The sequence below is a fragment of the Pezoporus wallicus genome, unplaced genomic scaffold, assembly GCF_028554395.1.
Source record: "Pezoporus wallicus isolate ANWC-B61680 ecotype Strahan unplaced genomic scaffold, APGP_CSIRO_Pwel_v1 contig_6966, whole genome shotgun sequence".
Classification (NCBI taxonomy): Eukaryota; Metazoa; Chordata; class Aves; order Psittaciformes; family Psittacidae; genus Pezoporus; species Pezoporus wallicus.
The window spans coordinates 4,873,114-4,896,526 of NW_026639746.1; the positions used below are offsets into that span (position 1 = coordinate 4,873,114).

Below are 23,413 nucleotides of genomic sequence, written 5' to 3' on the forward strand. Positions count from 1 at the left end.
CTTCAGATGCATTTTGTATAGCCTCCATTGAACAGCTTCTAGAAATCTACATGCCTCCCTCACCTGTTTTCTCTCTTTCAAAAACAATGGCCTTCCTTATAAGAATTCATATTTTTACTTATATTTTATACATGTCCATTAATACACACAGACAATAAAAAAAATTCTTATTCCTTCTCAGAAATTAGTGGTTTACCCCATTTAAATTTGTTTGAAATATGAATGGCTGAGGAGTAATGTATTCTGCTTGTGCTGTTGTCATTTCCTAAAATAGGTGATAGCGGCTTACATATAAATACATTTTTCAGCACAAGGGCATTACCTTGCTCTGGAGAAATAAAGGGACTGGGTTAGAGATTGAAGTGGTAAATGGCTGTGAAGCAAACAGGGCTGCATCTGTCATTGTTCCTAGATATTCTTTCTGAGGCAATAGATTATAAAAATTTAAATTATTAAGCAGTCTGTCTTTTAACTCACTCTCTTTAAAAGTCTGTAGTAACAGAATATACTGGGTTCCTTCTGCCAAACAGTTTTAATAAAAGGAATGAGAATAAATTTGATTAAAATCAGAGCAAATAGTTACTGTGTAGCGTGCAATTGCTCAAAGACAAATCACAGTTGTCATCCCAATATTTATTTCTATCAGACAGGCTGCCAAAGGCTGAATAACTGTTAACTCCATACAATAGAAGGTCAGGAGCAACTCAACAGTTTGCGTTTTTTTAAAGGACATCGATCGTTAACATACTTATTACATACAAGTTTCTAAAGGAAAGGTAGTATGTAAATGCCCTCAAGGCTCAGAAGGATCTATCAGACTTAAAAAGAAGAACCCTACAAACATTATTGAAATTCAGAAGACAAGTGGAGAGAGTTATTGTACCTGGAGAGGACGTGATTAAAGCTCTCCATGCATGTTCATTTCACTGAACAAACAAAAACGAATGAGTTGCGCAGCAGCATAGCACCTTCTTGGTCTCTGTTTGTTACACAGCTAAACAGAAAGAGGAGGATATGGGCAAATATCCCTCATGTCAACTTTGAAGCAGAGGGCTGGGAAAAAAAAAACAACCTGGATTGTTGGGTCCACATCGTGGTACTTCATAAACATACATTAGGTCTTAACAGCTGGGCTGTCTTTGTCACTGCTCTTCCCTTTTTCCAACCCCTGCTTTATCCATGTGAAAGCCATTTCAAGTCCTGATTGCTCTACAGGTGTAGGAATCAACTTACAGTCAAACTAGTTTCTAGTTTTTAACATGCTAATCTAGTTCTGTAACCCTAATTAAGGAAGTTTAGTTCCCTCCTTCATAGCATTTCATCATCACCCTATGATGCATTTTTAGACAAGTGGTTTATGCTCATGGAAATTAGACTTTCATCACCTTGTCTCAGAGTTTTAGCTTCCTATTCTTCATTTTTATCATCTTATCATCTCTATTAAAATCTGAATTCCGCCTTCTTGAGCATCACTGACAAGAACTGTGCAGTCATCCCCACTAGATGCCTTGCACAGTACTACCAGTACTATTATAACAGGACTGCTTGATCTAATATATAATAGAATCATAGAATCATAGAATAGTTAGGGTTGGAACAGACCTTAAGATCATCAAGTTCCAACCCCCCCACCATGGGCAGGGACACCTCACACTAAACCATGTCACCCAAGACTCTGTCCAAGCTGGCCTTGAACACCGCCAGGGATGAAGAATTCACAACTTCCCTGGGGAACCCATTCCAGTGCCTCACCACCCTCACAGTAAAGAACTTCTTCCTTATACCCAGTCTAAACTTCCCCTGTTTAAGTTTGAACCCGTTACCCCTTGTCCTGTCTCTGCAGTCCCTAATGAATAGTCCCTCCCCAGCATCCTTATAGCTCCCCTTCAGATACTGGAAGGCTGCTATGAGGTCTCCACGCAGCCTTCTCTTCTCCAGGCTGAGCAGCCCCAACTTCCTCAACCTGTCTTTATCCGGGAGGTGCTCCAGTCCCCTGATTATCATCGTGGCCCTCCTCTGGACTTGTTCCAACACTTCCATGTCCTTTTTATGTTGAGGACACCAGAACTGCACACAATACTCCAAGTGAGGTCTCATGAGAGCAGAGCAGAGGGGCAGGATCACCTCCTTTGACCTGCTGGTCACGCTGCTTTTGATGCAGCCCAGGATACGGTTGGCTTTCTGGGCTGAGAGCACACACTGAAGCTGGCTCATGTTCATTTTCTCATCAATGAGCACCTCCAAATCCTTCTCCACAGGGCTGCTCTGAATCTCTTCTCTGCCCAACCTGTAGCTGTGCCTGGGATTGCTCCAACCCAGGTGGAGGACCTTGCACTTGGCATGGTTAAACTTCATGAGGTTGGCATCAGCCCACCTCACAAGCGTGTCAAGGTCCCTCTGGATGGCATTCCTTCCCTCCAGTGTATCAACCGAACCACACAGCTTGGTGTCATCGGCAAACTTGCTGAGGGCGCACTCAATCCCCCTGTCCATGTCAGCGACAAAGATGTTGAACAAGACCGGTCCCAACACCAATCCCTGAGGGACACCACTCGTTACTGGTCTCCAGCTGGACATTGAGCCATTGACCACAACTCCTTGCATGCGGCCATCCAGCCAGTTCTTTATCCACCAAGTGGTCCATCCATCAAATTGATGCCTCTCCAATTTAGAGACAAGGATGTCGTGTGGGACAATGTTGAACACTTTGCACAAGTCCAGGTAGATGACATCAACTGCTCTACCCCTTTCCATCAGTTCTGTAGCCCCATCATAGAAGGCCACCAAATTGGTCAGGCAGGATTTCCCCTTAGTGAAGCCATGCTGGCTGTCACCAAGCACCTTGTTGATTTTCATGGGCCTTAGCATGCCTTCCAGGAGAATCTGCTCCAAGATTTTGCCAGGCACAGAGGTGAGACTGACTGGTCTGTAGTTCCCCGAGTCATCCATTTTCCCCTTCTTGAAAATGGGGGTTATATTTCCCTTTTTCCAGTCATCGGGAACTTCACCTGACTGCCATGATTTTTCAAATATGATGGCCAGTGGCTTAGCAACTTCATTCACCAGCTCCTTCAGGACCTGCGGATGAATTTCATCAGGTCCCATGAACATGTGTACATTTAGGTTCTTAAGATGGTCTCAAACCAGATCCTCTCCTACAGTGGGCCCAAGGTCTCTTCATTCTCACAGTCCCTGCGTCTGCTTTCCAAGGCTTGGGTGGTGTGGTCAGAGAATTTGCCAGTGAAGACTGAGGAGAGTTCTCCTGATGGCTTTTGGAGAGGGCCCATGTTGTCCCTAGTCTGTCTTTTATTTGCAATGTACCTATAGAATCCCTTCCTGTTATCTTTCACATCCCTAGCCAAGTTTAATTCTAACTATCCTGAGGATCTCAAATTCAACCATCTCGTGATCACTACAACCAAGGCTGCCCTGGAGCATCACATTTCCAACCAGCCCTTCCCTGTTGGTGAGCACGAGGTCAAGCATGGCACCTCTCCCTGTCGGCTCCTCTATTACTTGCAGAAGGAAGTTGTCTTCCATGCAATCGAGGAACCTCCTGCATTGCTTGTGCCGGGCCTTACCGTCCTTCCAACAGATGTCAGAGTTGTTGAAGTCCCCCATGAGAACAAGGCCCTGCGAGCATGAGGCTTTTCCTATCTGTCTATAAAGTGCTTCATCCACAGAGTCTCCTTGATCCGGCGGTCTGTAACAGATCCCCATTGTAATGTCTCCCATTGCTGTTCTCCCTTTAACCCTGACCCACAAACTCTCTGTTGACAGCTCACCTGTCCCCAGACAGAGTTCCATACTCTCCAGCCTATCCCTTACATAAAGTGCAACTCCCCCTCCCCACCCTCTGGGCCTGTCTCTTCTAAAGAGCCTGTAACCTTCCATTCCAACACTCCAGTCGTAGGAGCCATCCCACCATGTTTCTGTGATACCTATTATATCACACCCCCATAGGCATACACACATCTCTAATTCCTCTGGAATCTCTCTACATTGCTCCACGCATTTCTTATAGGTGCTGGAAATTGACTGGGTGTGTTGGGATGGAATGATGCCCCCCTCCCCCAACACATCTTGTTTAGAGCTTCCTTGCCCAATCCTGCAAGCCTCCTACCAAAATCGCTCTTCCCTAGACCAGCTCCACCAGCCCCTAGTAGACCTGGCCTCCCGAATTGAATCCCATGTTCTAAATACCCAAACCCCTGACTCTGGCACCACCCTTCCAACCATTTATTAACCTGGCCGATCCTCCTAGCCTTTTAAAGTCCTCCCCTTTATCCTGGAGAATTGACGAAAAGACAATCTGAGCTCCAGGGCCCCTAACCACCTCTCCCAGGGCTCTGTAGTCCTTCTTTATGTTCCCCAGGCTGCTGCTATCTATATCCCTGGCACCCGCATGTATCACCAGAAGTGGGTAATAGTCAGTGGGACTTACTAGAGCAGGCAGCCTCTCTGCCACATCCCTGATCCAAGCCTGTGGTAGGCAACACACCTCCCTTGAGACTGGGTCAGGCCGACAAATGGGTGTCTCTGTCCCTTTCAATGTAGAGTCCCCTACTACTATGACCTGCCTCCTTTTCCTGGCAGCACCAGTAGTGATCTTCTTTACCAGTGCATCAGCCGGTTGCTCCTGGTGCAAGTGTCTTTCCTTGTTAGCCCCCTGCAGGACAGCAAAGCAGTTCTGGATGGGGACAACAGATTTAGGAGGAAGCCCCTTGCTTTTAATTGTCGTCTTCCTTTTTGTGTTGGTTGCTTTTGTTACTATTTCCCAGCTTCCTGGGTTAGCAGCCTCCTTCTTTCCTCCATGGGCTGCAGTGGACTCCCGAGGCCCCTGCACAATTTTGGCCTGGAGCAAGCAGTCCTGCTTCCTCTCAGCTTCCCTGACATCTTTTAGCCTATTGGCAGTGTCCCACAGCTCAGCCACCTGCTGCAGGAGGACCTCCACCAGGGCACATATTGAGGAACACTTGTCTTTTGATGTCTGTATTATGCTTGTGGTACACAGCCATTCTGTGAAAAGCCAATTCAACTCAGTCTTCAGAGTTTTGATCATTTCCAACTGATGAGTTCCCAGTTTATAGCAAATGTTCATTGCTGTTCATGTGTCAAAATGTGTTGCCCTCCTTTTTAAAGTATTAAATTGTGCTTCTCTTTCTCATTCTTTGGAATTATCCAATACTTGTTACTGCATTTTGACCCTGCTGTCTATTGCTAGTGTTTTACACCATTGTTATAAATGCACTCCTAATATTTATTCTGAAGTCAATGGTGAAAATATCAAGGAAGCTCAGCCCTAAAATGGATCTTCAAGGAATTTCTCAAGAAGCCTTTTTTGCTCGTTCTCGTTACCTATTGTCCTTCTCTTGAGGCAGCTTCTTTATCCAATACATTGTTTCTTTTTTAATCCTCATTTTCTTCTGCTTAACTGGTAGTTTTCCCAGGAGGCACAGTATCCAATACTTTATTAAAGTCAGAATAATTGAGATCTGATGAATTTCTTTTATAAGAAAATATCCTATAAGGAAAAGCTACTGCACAAGTCTAGTGAAAATCTGTGTTACATTTTACTGTTTTCTGTTCATCTTAGGTCCTCAATTAGTTGTTTCTTCAAAATCTGTTTTAGTTAATAACTGTCAACATCATTTTTCCCTCTTCGTTTCCTGCTGGCATTAGATTTGTTATTGTCATCTTTCAGTAACTCCCTAAAATTTGGATTTAGATTTTTAAAAAACATTACTAAGTCTGCACTTTCAGGTTTCAGTTTTCTGTCAGTTTAGTATGTCAGATGTGTTCATTTGTGGAGCCCTCCAGTTTACCATATTTGTTACCTCTGAGTTTTATTCCATAGAACAGGAAGAGCTGAGAACATTAGCTGTTTCCCTTTTGAAGAGAAATTAGACATGAGGGACAGGAAGAAAAATTCCAACTGCTTGTGTCTGTGTTTCCAAAACCAGAATTGAAAGAATGATAAATTAAATGCCTCTGATCTGATCAGCAATTAAAAATGGAGATTTCTTTTCACCTCTGCCTTTCTTCTGTTGCTTTTCTTTTCAGATTTTTGTTTGTTTTCATTTTTTTTTAATGGATTTTTGTTCCTTGAGTGAATTTTCCCTAATTTAAAAAAAAAAACAACAAAGTAGGCAAAACAAAATAAGAGCCAAAACCTACCAGTGATTGTCCCATGAAAGTAATATCATTGAATACTATGACAAATGTTAAAAAACTGAAGACCCACTTTATAAAATGATATAGAGTAGAATTTCTCTACATAGGTGATAATGGTAATTAATTTCCAATATTTTTTTTTTTTTCGTCCCCAGAGTATTTTTTTTGTCCCCAGAATTTAAAATCCTGTTGAATTCATAGAAAGCAATTGTGGAAAGACTTGTTTCAATTCCATAGTTAAAGCTAAATGCCATTATTTATATAAGGCTAGTATATACATATTTTTTTTAATTACAAGAATATAGGATGTCCTCCCAGATGTCCACTCCTTACTTTTTCATGCAGAATTAATTCTGTGAGAATTTACAAGAAAATCCACCACTGTAGCTCCCAGCAGCAGCAAATTATTATCTATGGGAGGATTTTCTGAGTTTTGGATTAACTCTGCACAGTCAGTTCAGGTCTAGTAGCACATATTAGCTCTAGTTTATTGATGTTTATACTGCTTTTGATGCAAGTCTAGATGCAATCTTGCTGGTTTCATATGTCAAAAAAAAATCTGGATTGATGGACTCTAGTGGAGAAGAGTTGGCTTCATACAGGCCAAATTATGATGTGTCTGTATTATGAAATTATATTATGGCCTGCTTTACTGCAAGGCTTCCCTGTCATCCCCTCTGCATCAGTATGAGTTCACTCTCGGGCTTCTCTTTAGAGTGAATCAGTCAGATTTCTTGGCAAGAGAGCTGGTATAGAATAAACGGTAGCTCAGTTAGGCTCCATGCACTATAACTGGACTTGGAAAGAAGCAAGATTGATTTAGCTCTCTCTGTTCAATATCCAAACGGGCAATATTCCTCCAGAAACTCCAGAATTTGTTCAGGCCATGCACCGCTGTGTGTGCGGCACATCCTGGAAGGAGTTTGACAGCCAACAGACATTGCGTTATCTGCCCTCCTGTGGGTCTAATTCTGGCACATGCATAGAAATAAATTAGTTGATGGTCAGACACCTCCATTAGTAGGCATCGTGCACTATCTCCAGGCTTTAATGCTGGTAGCATTAATGTTAAGTGGCGTAACAGCTGAGTGCAGCCAGCAATCAGAGCAACAGTGCCAATAAAAATTAAAACAAATGCCACTTGTGTTACATAAAGGATCCAAATGGAAATTGGATGTTCTGTTGCAGTTTGGCATAAAATGAGCCAGTCCAAATCCAAAACTATAGAGAAGTCTCCAGTCCCATATCGCTGTCTGGATATGAAGGTACCTATAAGCCCACCAGGGCTGTGAACTTGGGATCTCTTGGCCTGCATGCCTTTTTTCCAGTACCCCTGCCACTGATCTGCCTGATAATCTCTGGCCTAGAGCCACGTTGGCTTTCCTGAGTGTCTTGATCTGGATATGCTTGTTTGAAGAAAAGGAGGAAAGATGAAATACTGGACAGGAAAAAACAGTAATGGATATATGCTGTGCCATCAGAGGAAAGACTGGCAGACCAGAGACAGGTACCTCCCAGTTGCACTGTACTCATATACCCAAGAAGGAGAATCACCTTTCAAGTCAACAGACTCCTGTGCTCAGCAGATGTCTATGAGAAATTAAACACAAGTGTTTAGCAGCTTACACACTGGGGAGAAAAAGAAAGAGGTGAACTGTACATTTGTCTTCAAGGATAAACTCTTTTCTGGAAAGCAAGCTGAAGTAGGTTTTAGACATCCTGATGGGCTTAAGAAAGGAGGAACGGGGAGTTCTCTGGCCTGTGTGACACAGGTCAGACTGGATAATCTGACAGCGCCTTGTGGCCCTAGGCGCCATCAGTCCGTGAAGCAGTCACCTTTTCATTTCAGTTGCTTTTTAGTCAGTTAGCTGAGCTCATTTAACAATATGTTCTTGGTACCTGTGTGACTCACTGATAATGCATACTTGAGAAAGCATCCATTATTTGCAAAGCCTGGCTTGCTTTTTCACTTCGGCAGAATGTGAAGCTGAAAACAGATGATTGATGGCTTTTTCTGTTTATTTTCTAAAAGATGTCAAGCAGCATATTTACTGACTCGACTCCTGCTGCAACTTGTTAGTTTTAGCAGTGTAAACACATCTTAACAACCCTTAGTAATTGTGGGGAGAAAGACATCATGAATATAATGAAAACTGACAGCACTGATTTCCATTCCTGTAATTTTTTTTAGCTTATAAAGACAAGCACAGTATTTTGCTCAGATGGAGGGGTTTTTTTGGAGGTTTTAAAACTTCTAGGTACCAGTTTATTGGTACTCATATTTCAAATATACTACCTGTTTGGTAAAAAAAAAAAAAGATTAAAAAATCATTTAGTTCATTATCTTTCAAATTGCTCTGTAGCCCTTTATTTATACACCCAGGTAAAGATAGATTTTGAAAGTGAAAGGTTCTTAGTTACAGAAAAAAAAAGACTAGCTGATGTGATAACATACAGATGGAAAAGGAAGCTTTAGATGAAGCCTAAGCAAAAGCTAGGGAAGCATATACCGTACAAATGAAATTGCATGTACTGATTTAATCTGTAAGTAAATGACAACAAAATTAGAGAGATTTGTTCAAGGATGCTGTCGTGGTTTAAACCCTGACTGCTACTGCTAAACCCAGGACAGATGCAGAGTGAGTGCAATATTCTGCCATGTCTTACCAATAAATCTTATAGGAAAATAATAATTTTAAAAATAGTGTTGAAAGCTCTAGGAAGCATCAAGAGTAATTTGCATGTTTTTAGCAATAATAAATTGTTTTGGAGTAAACTAGTAAATGGTAAATAGGATGGGGAATTTCATGAAAACGTGAAACTGGAATTCATGAGCATAATCGGTCTCACATTTTTAGTCATTCCTTCCATGAAATTTCATTCAGATACTTGCAAAACTCACCTCAAAGAGAAATTTACAGTTTTGGTCTCTTTTTCCTCCTAAACATACTAATCTTATTAAAAAAAAAAAATCTGAACAGTAGTCCCATAATGACTGAAATCCTCGCAATTTCTGCCTTAAATAATTTATCACAACTGATTTATTTTTATGCCAGCATCGTCCCTGGTCATACAGACGTATTCTTCTTCCTACTAGGGTCTCACTGTGCGAAAACTGTATTCCCACATTGTCTGTGTGGGAGCACTTCTCATCTCCTCTTTCATCCTTCATTTTCTTAGGCTTATTAACAAACGAACAAACACACCAAAACAACCCAGACTCCATTCAATGCTATTTCTAATTGCAATTCAGAATTCTTATTCTTTCCATGCCATTTCTGATCAAAATTTATCACTTCAACACAGATTACTAGAACTCCACTTCCTCAGTGCCTTGCTTAGTGGAATTAATACTTCCCTGAAACCATATTTTTCTTCATCATGATCTCATCAGAGTGGTGGTTTGGGGTAATCTCACAGTTAGCTAGTAAATCTATGGTCTTTCTCCTGCTCTCCCTACTGATAATGACATCTGTTCAATAGCCATTTTTAGGCTATTTAGATCTTCTTCCAGGTGTGAAATAAGTGAACTTACTCTAGTGCAAAAATGCAACATCAGATTCATTATAATTATTACAATTTCTTTTTTACTAATTTAGAGGAGCCCTTCTAGAAGATAATTTTGAATCATTTACAGCTTATTTGGTTTCGTTAGGAATGAAAGCAATTCTGAATGCAATAATTTTGTTTACTTGGTTAGTGGTAAGGTCTATGATGATCAGGCTGAATTTGTAATAAAATGAGTTGTTTATGCTGAAATCAGATGTGCCAGTCATACTCTGTATTAATATCACTGGTTTCTTCTTAAGAATCATTAGCATCAGTGATACAGATAGTGATGTGTCAGCTGTATGAGTAGTACTCGCTGTGTTTTCAGGGAGGACAGGACACACCACTAAGTCCCGAATAAGCATAGAAGCCACTGCTTAAGTCCAAATCCAGTAGTAGTCATTACACTATAAATTAAATAATATGGGCTGGGCCAATTCTTTTTAATCACAGTTGACATAATACATTAATATAATTGTGGTTATAGTCATATAATTGTTCTACAGTATCAAATTTGCAAATTCAATACATTATTAATAACTGTGGTCTTGCCATTGTGAATGTAGTTTTGTGTCGTGGTGCATGTTTTGTGCTTGGTCCATGTCCATGCAATAGCTCTTTCTTGAGTTAGATTGTTGTTTTGGAAATCATACTATTTCAACATGTCTCCTTATGTGGTCTTAATAAGATCTGGAAAAAAAAAAACATTAGTTGCTTCAGTAACTAATTTGCCTACTTTTTTTTTTGCATGAAAAAAATGTGGTTTTGTAGACACCTTTAAGCAGATGTTTGCTCTAGGTTCTAATCCACTGTTTCTTCTTGTCCAGTGCTGAAGAACTGGACAAGGTCACCCGCCTTTAAGATGTCTGAAAAGTTGTTTTGATTTGCCAGAAATGTTAAATGTTAAAAATTACTTATTGCATGCAGTTTGATATTCTTACTGACATTAAGGGAGGTCATGTAGATTTTTTTAATTAGCCTGCTAATATTCTATGTCATGATGAATGCCTAAAGTGAGAAAGAAATGTCAGCAGATTTTTCTGCTGTATTCATGTGATTTGCTACCCATGAACATGCACAGAAAATGGGAAAATAGTGTTCCTGAGACCCTCACTCACCTTGTGTTACCAGCTTCATAAGTCCTCTGCAAACCCGGATAATGTAACCATACTTTACGTCTGCTTATATTGTGCAATAATATTTCCATCCTGTGGTTTACACTCAGGGACAAGAGCATAGTTAAGTAAGCAAGCTCATATAGCTGATACTGAAGTTATTCCTAACAATATAAATTATGTATGGACAAATTACTTCTACTGATTCAACTGTGGTTGTTAAAAAACTCAATTGGTCTTGTCCCTTATCTCCCATGACTTTTCCTGGGATATAGTCCTGTGATTTTTTTTTTTTTAATTGAATACTCGACTGAGTTTAATTGTACTGTAAGAATTTCAGCTAATTGTTTTACCTTTCTTGTTTGCTTCTTTTTGAAGTCTACTCTGTAGAATCAGTGATCATCATATAATTTATGACTTCTGCATTTATCCTTGTTTTCTTTTATGTGGAGCTTTTAGTCAGTTTGTGTCAATTCTGTTATAAAAATCTCTTTTATAGTGCTACTCTTCACTATGGTACTGAAAAGAATGCAGATTCACTCCTATTGGTAAACAGGAGGTAGAAAAATGGTTATTTGAATAATAAGTTATTAGAAAATAGTTCTTTGAATTATTACTATAGTTTGTATTAAATATGCCTAAAACACAGTGTCTTATTTAGATAAAAATTTTGGAATTTTTGACTGCTGCAAAATGCATTAATCTTGTCGATGATAATAATGAGTCATCTAGTGAGAACAGCATTGAACTGACGGTACAATAATGAAAAAGGTCTCTACTGTCTTGTGTCTTTGTATATCTGACCTTGAAGAGAATTACAACTTGCTTGTTGCAGAAGTTGAGCATCTAATACACTGATGTATCTGTTAGTTCTCATATTAAATGAGATAATGTTCATAATGATCAGTGATTCTTTTCTGAATTAAACATTTTTTTCTTTCTACTGATCTGGACATTCAGCTGCATTTATAAATGAATGTCAACACATGAAATTGTTTATACTTCAGAAAATTGTAACTGCACCATTCCCATTCGTTTCTGACATCTCTTTCTCTTACCGTTGAGTCTTATTTGTAACTAAAGCAGTTTTGGTTTGCATTTTACATTTATGTAGAGACCATGAACCAAGCAACACCTGCTAGAAAACTGGAAGAGGTTCTTCACCTTGCAGAACTCTGTATCGAAGTATTGCAGCAAAATGAAGAACATCATTCAGAGGTGAGGTCGTAAGTGTATTTGATGTAGAGAATGGCTTGTCCTAAGGTTTTCTTCTCCCCTGATGTGAAGCAATTCTGTCAAGAAACATTTTAGCTTTACTTTCTGACATATGTTTAAGGCAGTTCACATTTACAGAGGAATAAGAGACTTGAAGCTTATGAAAAGTGAAGTGAAATAAAACTCTACTTGAATTCGCTTGAATGAACTGTGGGTTTAGAAATAAAAATTAAAGAGCATAAAATAGAGAAAGCATCTTTGTGCTGGAGGTGGTGAAATGGTGTGGAAAACATTCATAGCCTTATACAGTTGTGCCTTCCAACTTTTCACCTCTCATTCAAAATAGAAAATATAACTGAATGCTAGTTTTCATCAGCTGTATATGTCTTGATTTTAACGATGGGTATAATAATTGCATTCACATTGCTCTTCTGTTGATTGGAAAAGTACTGCTTTTAAACTTGAGCTTTTTAAATGTCATTATATAGTAGAAGAAATAAAATAGAACAATTTCATATTTCTTACTCTCAAGTCTTGCTTCATGATACAGAAACCATAATATTTAGAATATTTAGAATTATAGCACTTTTTTTTTATATCAAGGAATTACAAAAATAAACTTGACCAGGTACACTCAATTGTATATATTATCAACATTTAATTAATAAATATAGTTTTCTAAGGTTCAGGAAATTGTTTTTAAAATATTCTTAAATAACTTGATAAATATTTTTGGGGAAAATATGCAAAGGGATAAACGTGGTTTAGTATATATAGCTATAAATATGATCATTCAAAACATCTGGTTTTATATCACACTATGGAATCTAGTTTTTAGCTTACATCTGTCATGTGTGAACTTGTTATAGATGTTTTATCTCATACTGAAAAAAACAGCTGTTTCGATGATTTGAAATGAATTCCCTTGAGGTTCTGTTCTACACTACTGTTGCCACTGTGTTACTCTATAATGATTACTTAATAAAATGTATATATTGTTGTCTTTGTCTTTTGAGGACCTGCATTCCTCTAAGAATATTAGACTTCTGTGGAAAAGAACACAAAAAAAAACACAGATCAAATGAGCCATGTATGATTAAACACCTCTGTTCAAAGATTACTTTCTGTACTATGTATTTGCAGTCAGAAATGTGGTATTTTTCAGAAGAGTAAATATATTGCATATGCCTTCAGAAAATTCCATTCAGCAGAAGTTTTCAATCTAATCTAAGACAGCTTGAGAACAATTTTAAGATTATTCTCCCCTTCATTCATGCAACAAATATTCAATTTTACTGAAATGTATAGAGCATTCAGATTTTCAATATTAAATATATCTGAGAACAAGATAGTAAAATTGTGCATTCCCTACTCAAAACTGAGGATCAAATATGGTGATTTCATATCCTAATGTTAAGTAAACGTTCACTGTTTTAATAGTGCAGTTGATGAAAAGGATCAGTAACCTCTAAAATAGTATATCACTTTTTTTAATACTAGTTTTATTTTTTTTTTAACTCATAACACTTCCAAATATCTGGGATTCCCAAAGGGAAGAGAGGTATGTGATTCCTGATCAACTAAGCATTATTTTTCATCATTTATAGCATGTAGTTGTGCATTGATTGTGTAGCATAAATTGTTCTGATGATTTCTTGTGTTGTATTGCCACATTTGTGTGTCTTTCTGTAATCTAAGAACTTCATTCTTCCTTCAATCCAGTCAGTTTTTGTTTTAGAATTTATGTCACCAATTGCTAATTACCTTTAGCCTGTTTTCATGTTGCCCATAATGACTGAACAACTATCTTAGCTGTAGTATTTGGGGTTTTTTATTCTTCTTCCTTGCTGCCTGAGCAATGATGGTTATCTCTTAAGAGGGTCAGAATAATTTCTGTCTGGTTTCAATTGTCATTTACAAAGGGGGAGAAGATAGAAAGAAAAAGTGCTGGGTTTCTGGTTTTGCTTTGTTTTGAGGTTTTGGCAATATTTTCTGAAGAGTTTTGCTTGCCTAAAAGGGACACCTGCCAATGCCTGTATACATTTCTTCTTTATTTCTTTGCATTTAATTATTTTCTTGGGTAAGGAGTCTGTTCCTTTAATGAGCTTCCATTAAAACAGAATTTACTAATGAGAAACTTCTTGTGCTTTAAGGAAAAAGACTCCATTTCAAACTCTTGCCAAAATTCTTGAAGCCTCATCTTTTCTTTTTACTAGGGTGGCAATCAGCATCCTCCAATCCTGACACTGAAATATATAAATTACTTTTCAGTAATAGCAAAGGATGCTCAACATTTATTTAAAACATCTTGCCAGTTCATCTTTTCTCTATTTGGCCCATGTCAAAAAGAATTACAGGCATCAGAAAGTCCAGGATACAAAAACATATTTGTAGATCACTTTTCAGAAGTCGTCTTTAATTTGATGCTTTTCAAGCGTGAGTACATAATTCTGCTTTACCTAGAACCTGCGTTGCAGAAATGCAAGTGAGGATTTCCGTGACTCTATTTGAAGGTGTGGGAACTCAGCACTGGTATAGATCAAGCTACATATGTCCCATGCTGGTAACTTGAAACTATTCAGAACAAGATATTCAATGAGAGCATAAGTTTGAAAACAAAAATACTTTCTTATCTAGTATATGTAGGTGTTTCTTGCTGTCGCATATTTTTGTGAACTCTCAGCAGTATGTGATATTCATCCTATTTCGTAAGTTCGCCTTCATCTTTAACTCCAGAATCACGCAGCTCCCTCCTATACAATACTCAGCTTCAATATTGACCTTTCAAAGCCTAGATTTAAGTGACAATAAAAAGGTACAAGTCACATGTGAAGCAGGCTTTAATGTGGAGCTGGCTTTGCTTGCTGACACTATTTTTAACAGATTTCTTCTTTTAAGCTAGGATTACCTAAGAATCTAAATTTTTACCAAAGGAACCTGTGTATTCCAATATGTTGTTAAGTTACTGAAAATTAATATAGACATTAATGAATTTAGAAAAAATGTATTTATAGCATTTGTGGAAGGAAAACTGGATGCCTTCCTCAGGAGAGCCAATATCTTTAAGGAAAAAACAGGAATTAAAAAGTGCTCTGTATCTATTGAAAAAAACCGTTAGACTTCAAGGAATAAAATGTCACACTAAAACCATCCCTTCTGACTAACAAAGGAGTGCAAAATGTCTTCACAAGAATTTAGTTGAAAAATAAATTCGTGTGGTTACTTACACTCTTAGAACTGAATGAAATCAAAAGCAGCACATACAGTAATTTTTCAAGGGTAAGGCCTTCTTTTTCTTTGCTGTCTGGCAAAATAATTGCAGAGATTTATGGTGCTTTTAAAATTTTTTTGTGTTACATTTTGATTCTGATTATATCATCTTTCCCAACGTACTCTATTTGATTTTTTACAATTTTGATGCAATTTTTTCATAAAATAGTTTCACATTTATCACTGGTCCAGTTCATTCTCCCCAAATGAGATAGGATGTGACGTGACATATCCAAATGTATATTGCAATAGATACAACACATCTCTTTGCTTTATGACTCGTGTTTAGTAATTCTATTTTCACATATTTGCAGGCATTCGCTTGGTGGCCAGAATTATTGGCTGAGCATGCAGAGAAGTTTTTGTCTCTGTATTCTGTTGATATGGATTCGGCGCTCGAGGCACAGCCGCAGGACTCCTGGGACAGCTTCCCACTTTTCCAGCTGCTGAATAATGCCCTCAGAAATGACAGTAAGCTCTTAAGTTTTTTATGTATTGTCTGAATAGGATTTTTCAATGTGCCCACACCTTAGAATAAGGTTTATAAGTAATACAATACTCAAAATAAAAGTGACAGTGCCTGTCTTTATGATATGTATGCTGGTGCTCCATTTCTTGGAAGTTGAGCTGTTTATCCTTGCACCATTTCAGTCTTTATTCTGGGAATCCCTTAAACATTCAGTATTCACAAATTGCTCAGTTTTAAATCAAGATGTACAAACAGCATAATATGTATTTAATGTTTTATATAAATTTAGTCTATACCGCTTAAATAAAATTGTAGTTAATATTTCATTCTAAGCCTTCAGATAAAGTACTTTCAGATTAATTGTGTCTATAAAAGTACTGTAGGCTTAGCATGAATGCAGTAAGATACACACAAGAAATCAGTGTATTATGTTCACTTGCTGTATTGTATCATTATTTGAGTTGGACACCAAAATTTGAAATAGCCACATTATCTTGCCTTTACTTGTCTTTGAAGAGAGAATTTTTTTTTTTATATAGTTAAGGGATGTTCTAGGCATGTTTTGTGTGGAAGTGATTTTTATAATGGAATTGAGGACATAACCAGTGAAACCAAAGAAAATTAATTAGGTGTTAATTTAAAAACATTGATTTTCACCTAACATTTTAAGGCATCATAAAGAAAAAATATATTTGTACTATTTTTTATATGTTTACTCATATTGTATCTTAAAAAAAATGAGAAAATTACCTACTGTTTTTTAATTCTGTTGGAGATCCAACTGCTAGTTTTATTGAATAATTAAAGTTACTCCAAATTTTTTTTTTTTTTAATTATAAATACAAAAAAATATTTTTTACTCTTCCAGAAAAATTTATTTCATTTCTGTGTAAGTTCAATAGCTTTTAAGAATTTTAGCTCCAGGTATGGAAGCTACTTGACTGAAAGAATTGAAAATAGTATTCAAGAACTTTTCTGCAAGGTTATACATATTGCAACCTGTATTATTTATCACTGTATTATTGTTATCCTTATCTACTAAGTATTTATCAAAATTTATAGGTCATCCCAGTATAATACCTGCTGGCCACAGCACCATGTCATGAAATGGAGCAACTAGCAAATGTACAATTCACTGCAACATCATGGATAACAAAATTCATGGAAGGAAAGGAGCAAATGGACAGGGCCACTGAACTAAAACTGAATCTTAAACTGGATTGTTGAATGACACTGTTACTAAACCACATTTGATGGGGTCTAGGACAGAGTGAAAGAACATTAAAATCCAGTTTAGAGATCTCTTTTCATTGGTTATGTTTCCATACCCTGACATTTAGCAATACAGGAAATGCCATATTCCTGGTGTTCTGTCTTCACATGTTATCCTAGTGAAAGAAAATGTATCTATTACCATTTCCCTTGGTTTGTTTTTAAGGTATTAATGAATGGATACTTTGATGGACAAACTGCAACTATAGAAGCATATTAAAATTGCCATGCTGGTAGTAATTCAAGATCAATTTAGAAGGCTGCTCAGAAGGGTGTAGGAATTGTTCAGTCTTGGTGCAGATCTCTTAAGAGTTAGGCTCCTGCAACATGCATTCTGCATTACTTTAAATGAATGTCTGATCATCAAAAATTCAGATTAAAAATTTCAAACTTATATTGAGGTGTCTTTCCTACCATCTTACATTTTCAGTCTAGGAAGCAGATCTCTAGTTTTGATGTTATGTGCGCTTATAACAATTACTTGGTTTTTGAAAGCTGTCGAGGTATTTTACAGTAGTCTTACGAGAAGGATTTGTGACACCAGTTTTAACTACATTATTATGTCATTTGTGTTCGTTTGCACTTTGATTCCAACCTGAGAGAAGTTGTAGAAACAAATGAGGAATGTCCTCACACGCAAAGGACATGCAGGCTACATCAGTAGGCTACTGATTTTTCTTTCCTTAGAAGATTAAATGGATAATAATGCTAAATTATTAAAACAACTTTCATGTCAAAGCAGTTATTAGAAATATTGTAAAACCTTAACTGAAGGTTATGAAATGACTGCTGTATGAAATGTCACACCTGTATACCAATTTAAGTAATTCCCTAATGGCAAAAGATATAGTAAATGACAGTGTCTGCCAAGTGAAAGCAATCTAGAAAATTATACACTTTTTTTATCCCAGAACTATTGGAAAGCAACCATGGAAATTAGTCACCTTTTAATTGGTGGATATGTTAGCAAGTGGCAAGTGACCACTCTACCAAGAACTGATTCCCAAGTGGAACATATCTCAGTGCTTATTCTCTAATTAACAGCCTTTTCACCTTGTAACTGCACTAAAGTCATTAGAAAGAGCTCCCCATGCTTATATAATCAATTTTACAGTCTTCCAAAGTGAAATAAATCCTTCTAGCTTTACCTTAAGTGAAAACCTTTTCTCAAAAACTATCCCCTTCATAAAGATAGATTTAGAAAAAAAATCTAAAAAGGAAAAACTGGAATGTGGTCTCATGAGGATAAAAAGGCTAGTGTTAATAATTAATAAGGAGAGTGAAGTGGAGTAAATTAGACATAATAGAGCTCACAGTGACTGGCAAAGTCACCTCTCATTATCAAAAAACTCATTAGGAAATGAAGAGGTGGAAATCCCACTGGGTTGTTCTCTCTCTATGGTTATATCAGAGATTACTTTTCAGATTTCTTCCAAATGAAGAACTGTTAGGTCACCATATTGCATATTAGGTTAATCTTCAGTGAAATTTGGAGGACTGACACCTGCATGTTATTCTATCTCAAGAGCTTTAAATGAGCTCTAAGTCTTCAATGCAGGAGTCAGTTTTCACATAAACCTGACATAAAAGAGCTCTTAACAATAAAGAAATAATCTAACATTTACAGCATTAAAGAAAACTTATATGTAAGACTATTTTTATAACCATATCACTAAAATACAATATTAGAAAGACCATGAGATAATGAAATTGCATAGTCTTTACTAGTCAAATAATATCAGTGTGTTATTTTACATAATATACAAAACATTGTACAGGATTCAAGCTGAATACTTTAAAGCCAATTTTCATTTAACAATGAGAAAACAAATGCATTTTCCAATACACTGTATAACTTTTCATGAAGTAAAAGGAGGGAGGAAGGGGGAATCCTGACTGAAACTTCACGTTTCTATTTTGAAGGACTCTATTTTGAATCACTTTCAGCTTCTCCATTTTTTTCTGACCTTACTCCACAACAATTCATAGTTCATCAGTGACTTCATCAGTGATTGCTTTCCTGTTAAGTCTGACTGAAGAACTGCTTAGAAAAATGGGTGGAAGGATGTGATCTTCCTATCCTAAAAATTATTTCAGATTTTCTGACAAGAACTAACAACAAAAAGTGATTTAATAAATTATATTTTGTGTGGAGTTCAGTAATAGATTGTAGATAAATTTGGTGTGATTTTTCAAAATGTAAAGGTTTGAAAAAATAGTGTACCTGCTTCTATAATAAACATTTTAATGATGCACAAAGTTTCTATTGTTCATACACAATTATCCCTATGTAAAGCTTTGCAGATTTTATAGTGATAACAGTACCCAGTATCTCTCTATGCTAGTGATTTTTTTTTTTTCCAGAATTGGATACAAGTAGATGGAAGAACATGGTTGTCCCAGGATTGTGTCTTATTTTCTGTGATGACCATGCTACTTTTTGTCCTCAGAGCCTGTAAGTTATGTTATGAAGGGGCCTGCTCTAGAGGGCAATTTTCATTCTCTAGTTGTTTAATTATTCAGATTAATCAGGTTTTCAGTGCCTCAAGACAGACATGTATTCATTCCTCTCCATTTAAGACAGTGTCAGAGAGATCTTATGGTGGCAAATGCTAAGTTACATGAAGTGTCTATATATTTGGCTTATTTCAGAGGTTTTTCAATTGTCTATTCAATATTCTGCACCTTTCCTTGCCAAGTTTTCTTTTCAAGTATCACTTCTTGACACTATGTACTGTGCTGTCGTCCAGCATTATTGTATTACTGCATTGGCATGGATCAGTCAAAATTACGAGTATTGTAAGTTCACTCATAATACTGTTTTCCATCAGGTATTACTCAGTGAAATGTCTGTGTATCTGCTGTAATTCAGCCATGGTACACCTGTAGACAGTCCGATGAAACTGATTTAGAAAAAGCAGCAAGTTGAGTATTAGCCTCTTGAAAGCCATTGCCATTATCATTGGTATTTTTTCCACTACTGATGTTGCTAGTAGCAGAGAGGCGAATACCACTGAACGCAGCATCGCTTTCTTGCTTTGTTACAGCCTGTGACCACTTTCATACACAAATTTATGACATTATATCCCCTATCTTAGAGATTGAAAGCAATTTGGATTTAAGGTAATAAGGACAAACTTTATACCCACACCGATACCTCTCATTAAACCTTACACTTCTCTCTAATTGCAGTGGGAATCTTTTCATTGATCAGGGGCTTACAATTTTTGCTTCAGCTATTAGGACCTGCTTTAAAATCATAACCTATCATCTTCTTATAAGAGCTACATGTTTTGGTTACTGATACTGAAAGCTGACTCAAGCTGCATTACTGCTTAGCAGAATAGCCAATAACCTTTTGACTGGATGGGGGTTTTAGGCACAAGAAAGCCATGCAATTAGATGTTCATGTCACTCACTTTGTCTTGTAAAGATGAAATAAATTTTCTGCTTGCTTCCACATAAACAAAAAATCTCTAAAATTCGCTTTTAAACTATGTCTTGTATGTAAAAATACACATTTTGCATATAAGCTGAGATACTTCCAATTTTCACCACAATTTAAGTAACCGGATAATAAATGCTCTATGAAGGCCAAATGGAATATAAACAGGAAATTAATGGAAATATAAAATTTCTTTTTACAGGTTATTGGATTATTTTCAACTGCTGTAAATAGAATATGGATCCCCAAGGAAATTTCTTTTTTTGAAATTTACTGGTTTTATTTCAGATTTAAGAATATGCCAGAAAATCCAAGTGGTGCCTTCCCAAGAATCGTATGGAGAGCAGGATAATTATAGACTGTCTGCCAAAGTGCTAATTTTGTCAGTGGGAAAGAGACGCTTGTTAACATGTCATTTTTCCTTTCTTTTGATTCTTCAGAATTTCTTGAGGACAGCATAACACACTGACTCCAGGATAACTCCTAAGCTGTGCCTCTCTAAGTAAAAGCAAAACAAACCCCCAGCTTCTGCTGTACACAAGCAGAGTAGATTCTTTTTTTACTATTAGAGGAGAAACTGCATTCCAGTGCTGTATTAATAGACTGTACTTTCATCTCTGATTTTTTTCTTGACATATTTTAATATATTTCAGCTACCTAATATGTAAAAATTTAATAACTTTAATCTTCAACTTCAGTATTTTAAGAAAGTTTCATCTGGGAATCTGTTTCTGTTCTTGTAATCTGTTTTCCATTAATATTGTCTATGCAAGAGCTTGCCCTGGCATAGGCTTTCATTTTGTTGTTGTTTGTGTGAATATGAGATGGCTCATATGAAGAGGGTCGGGGGTGTCTATATCTACAAGACAATGGAGAATTAAGCTACATAGCTTTGAAGACAAGTGGCAGTTGAGGGATTTGAAGTGTGGCATTTCCTCAAGGATCTCATTTCCCATCTGCTTTGATGCACAGGTGGTACCTTTCGGCAAGATCAATTCTAATCATAGAGTGCCATGAGTCTGATGATGATACTCAGCTATATCACTTACCCCTGCGCTTTGAGTTCTTTCCCTACCCTGCAGTAATCCTTGACAGAGATCTCCAGATGGGTAAATCAGAGCTGCCATGACCTCTGCCCTGGGAAAACAAAATGCTCACTGAGTTGTTGATCTGAGACAGCACTCCCATGTGCTCATGTACAGAGGGATCTCAGTGGAGGTGCAGTCATATTAAGAGTTTTGGCATCGTATTGGAAAGTTTCACTTCCCTGCAAAGACTGGTGTCAGGATGTTAGGAAAATGATTCAGCTTTTTAATAGCTTTTATTTCATGTGATTTCTTTAAATTTCATTCTGACTTTGGAATAACAAGAGTTGCCCTCCTGCCCATGAGGTTTTGTTACTGTAATTCCCAGAATAGGGTTTATAGCAGAGCATTTCTGCAGTGTGGTCAAAAAACAGTAAACTGCAAGATCATCCCTTCCAGTATTTGTGGTTGCCTAGTTAATGACAGTCCTGCACTGACTCGCTATGAAGAAGCAATATTGATGTACTTGACACAGTTGTATTCCTGGTTTTAAGCTCAAAGTTGCCTTGAAAAATCAGCCTAATGTGTAGCTTTAGACCAGCCTTTTTTTTCTCACAGGCAATGTTCATCAGCTGTTTACTGTGAAACCTTTTTGTTACTATCCAAATCCTTCTAAGTTGTTGTTATTGCTGGTCACAGAAGCTGCAGGTTTAATACATATAAACGTAGAAAAATAACACTGTTTTGAGTGCCTGATATAGAAATAATTATGCCAGAGCTAGCTAGTTAACAAGTAGTTCTAGGAGCAGTGTAAATAATGGAGCATGTTTGTAATGGACTCATAGGTGCTCTCAAGGGTAGATTCTCAAGTGTTTAATAAGAGATGAGCCTATGCTGATGCCTTTTTCTCAGTGGAAACCCTAATAATCTCTGCCTGCTGCCTAGCTGCCTGTTTTCATGATCTTCATATATCTGGTATCTCCACCCCTGTGTGTAATATTGTTGAAATCAATGAAAAGCTTAAAAATTTTTATCAAGAGAGAGGCAGGTGAAAAAAAATCAAAGTGAGCTGATGGCATTAGTGTTGCCTCCTTAGGTAAAAGTGATTGATACATAATTTCTCATCACCCTGCAAGGATGTTTTCAATAAAATAGTTTTTGCTTTCACATCATTATATTCAAGAAAAAAAGAAAAAATTAGTGTCCAGACACTGAGCAACTTCCTTGCAATACAAGTAAAAATAGGGAACTGAAACTTCACGATGTGTTTTTCCAGCAGTTTCCATCTCTCCCAGGTTCATTTTGTGGTGGACATCATTCAAGAATGGAAGGCAAAGGAGTTTCTAGAAGTTACTGAAATTATGTTTATATGTTATACATGGAGTTGTACCAGTAGTGGAAGATGGAGTGTAATTTTGTGAGCTGGTTTCCATAGGTTTGAGCCGCATGACCCAGGATTTTCTTCTTAGGAAGGGGAGGAAGCCTCCTCAAAATGCAGTTGTGGTACCCATGCAAATCAGATTAGAAGCCTGGATGCAGAAATATGTGGGACGAGAAACCCATAAGAGAATTAAAACCAACAAAATATGGGTGGGAAAAAAGGAGGGCTACCAAAATCATGAAAATTTCTCTCTTCAGCTCAGCTTGCTTGTATGATTTACATGTACACATGGGAATATTCTGATAGGTCCTAATGATACTGCTGGATTAATGGGTGAACATAGACACATTCAAAACATGAAACTGATATATTCCCTTGGTGGAACAGGACATAAGTGTGCTAAGAGTCAGGATTTGCTAGGAGAACATTTCAGGATGTTCAGGGACAAGCAGTGTTGGTGACAAACTAATTTTCAGGTTTTGAGTATCTTCAGTTTGC

General features: G+C 37.2%; 1 protein-coding gene across 11 annotated transcripts in view; it reads left to right on the forward strand.

The window, feature by feature from the left end:
- CADPS2 (calcium dependent secretion activator 2) overlaps positions 1–23,413 on the forward strand; it is a 310,379-nt gene that overhangs the window by 231,572 nt on the left and 55,394 nt on the right. For all 11 annotated transcript variants that reach the window (XM_057415800.1, XM_057415805.1, XM_057415801.1 and 8 more), the window contains 2 exons: positions 11,953–12,056; positions 15,638–15,794. In XM_057415800.1, the coding sequence (XP_057271783.1) occupies positions 11,953–12,056; positions 15,638–15,794 (261 nt within the window). The remainder of the gene's footprint in view (positions 1–11,952; positions 12,057–15,637; positions 15,795–23,413) is intronic.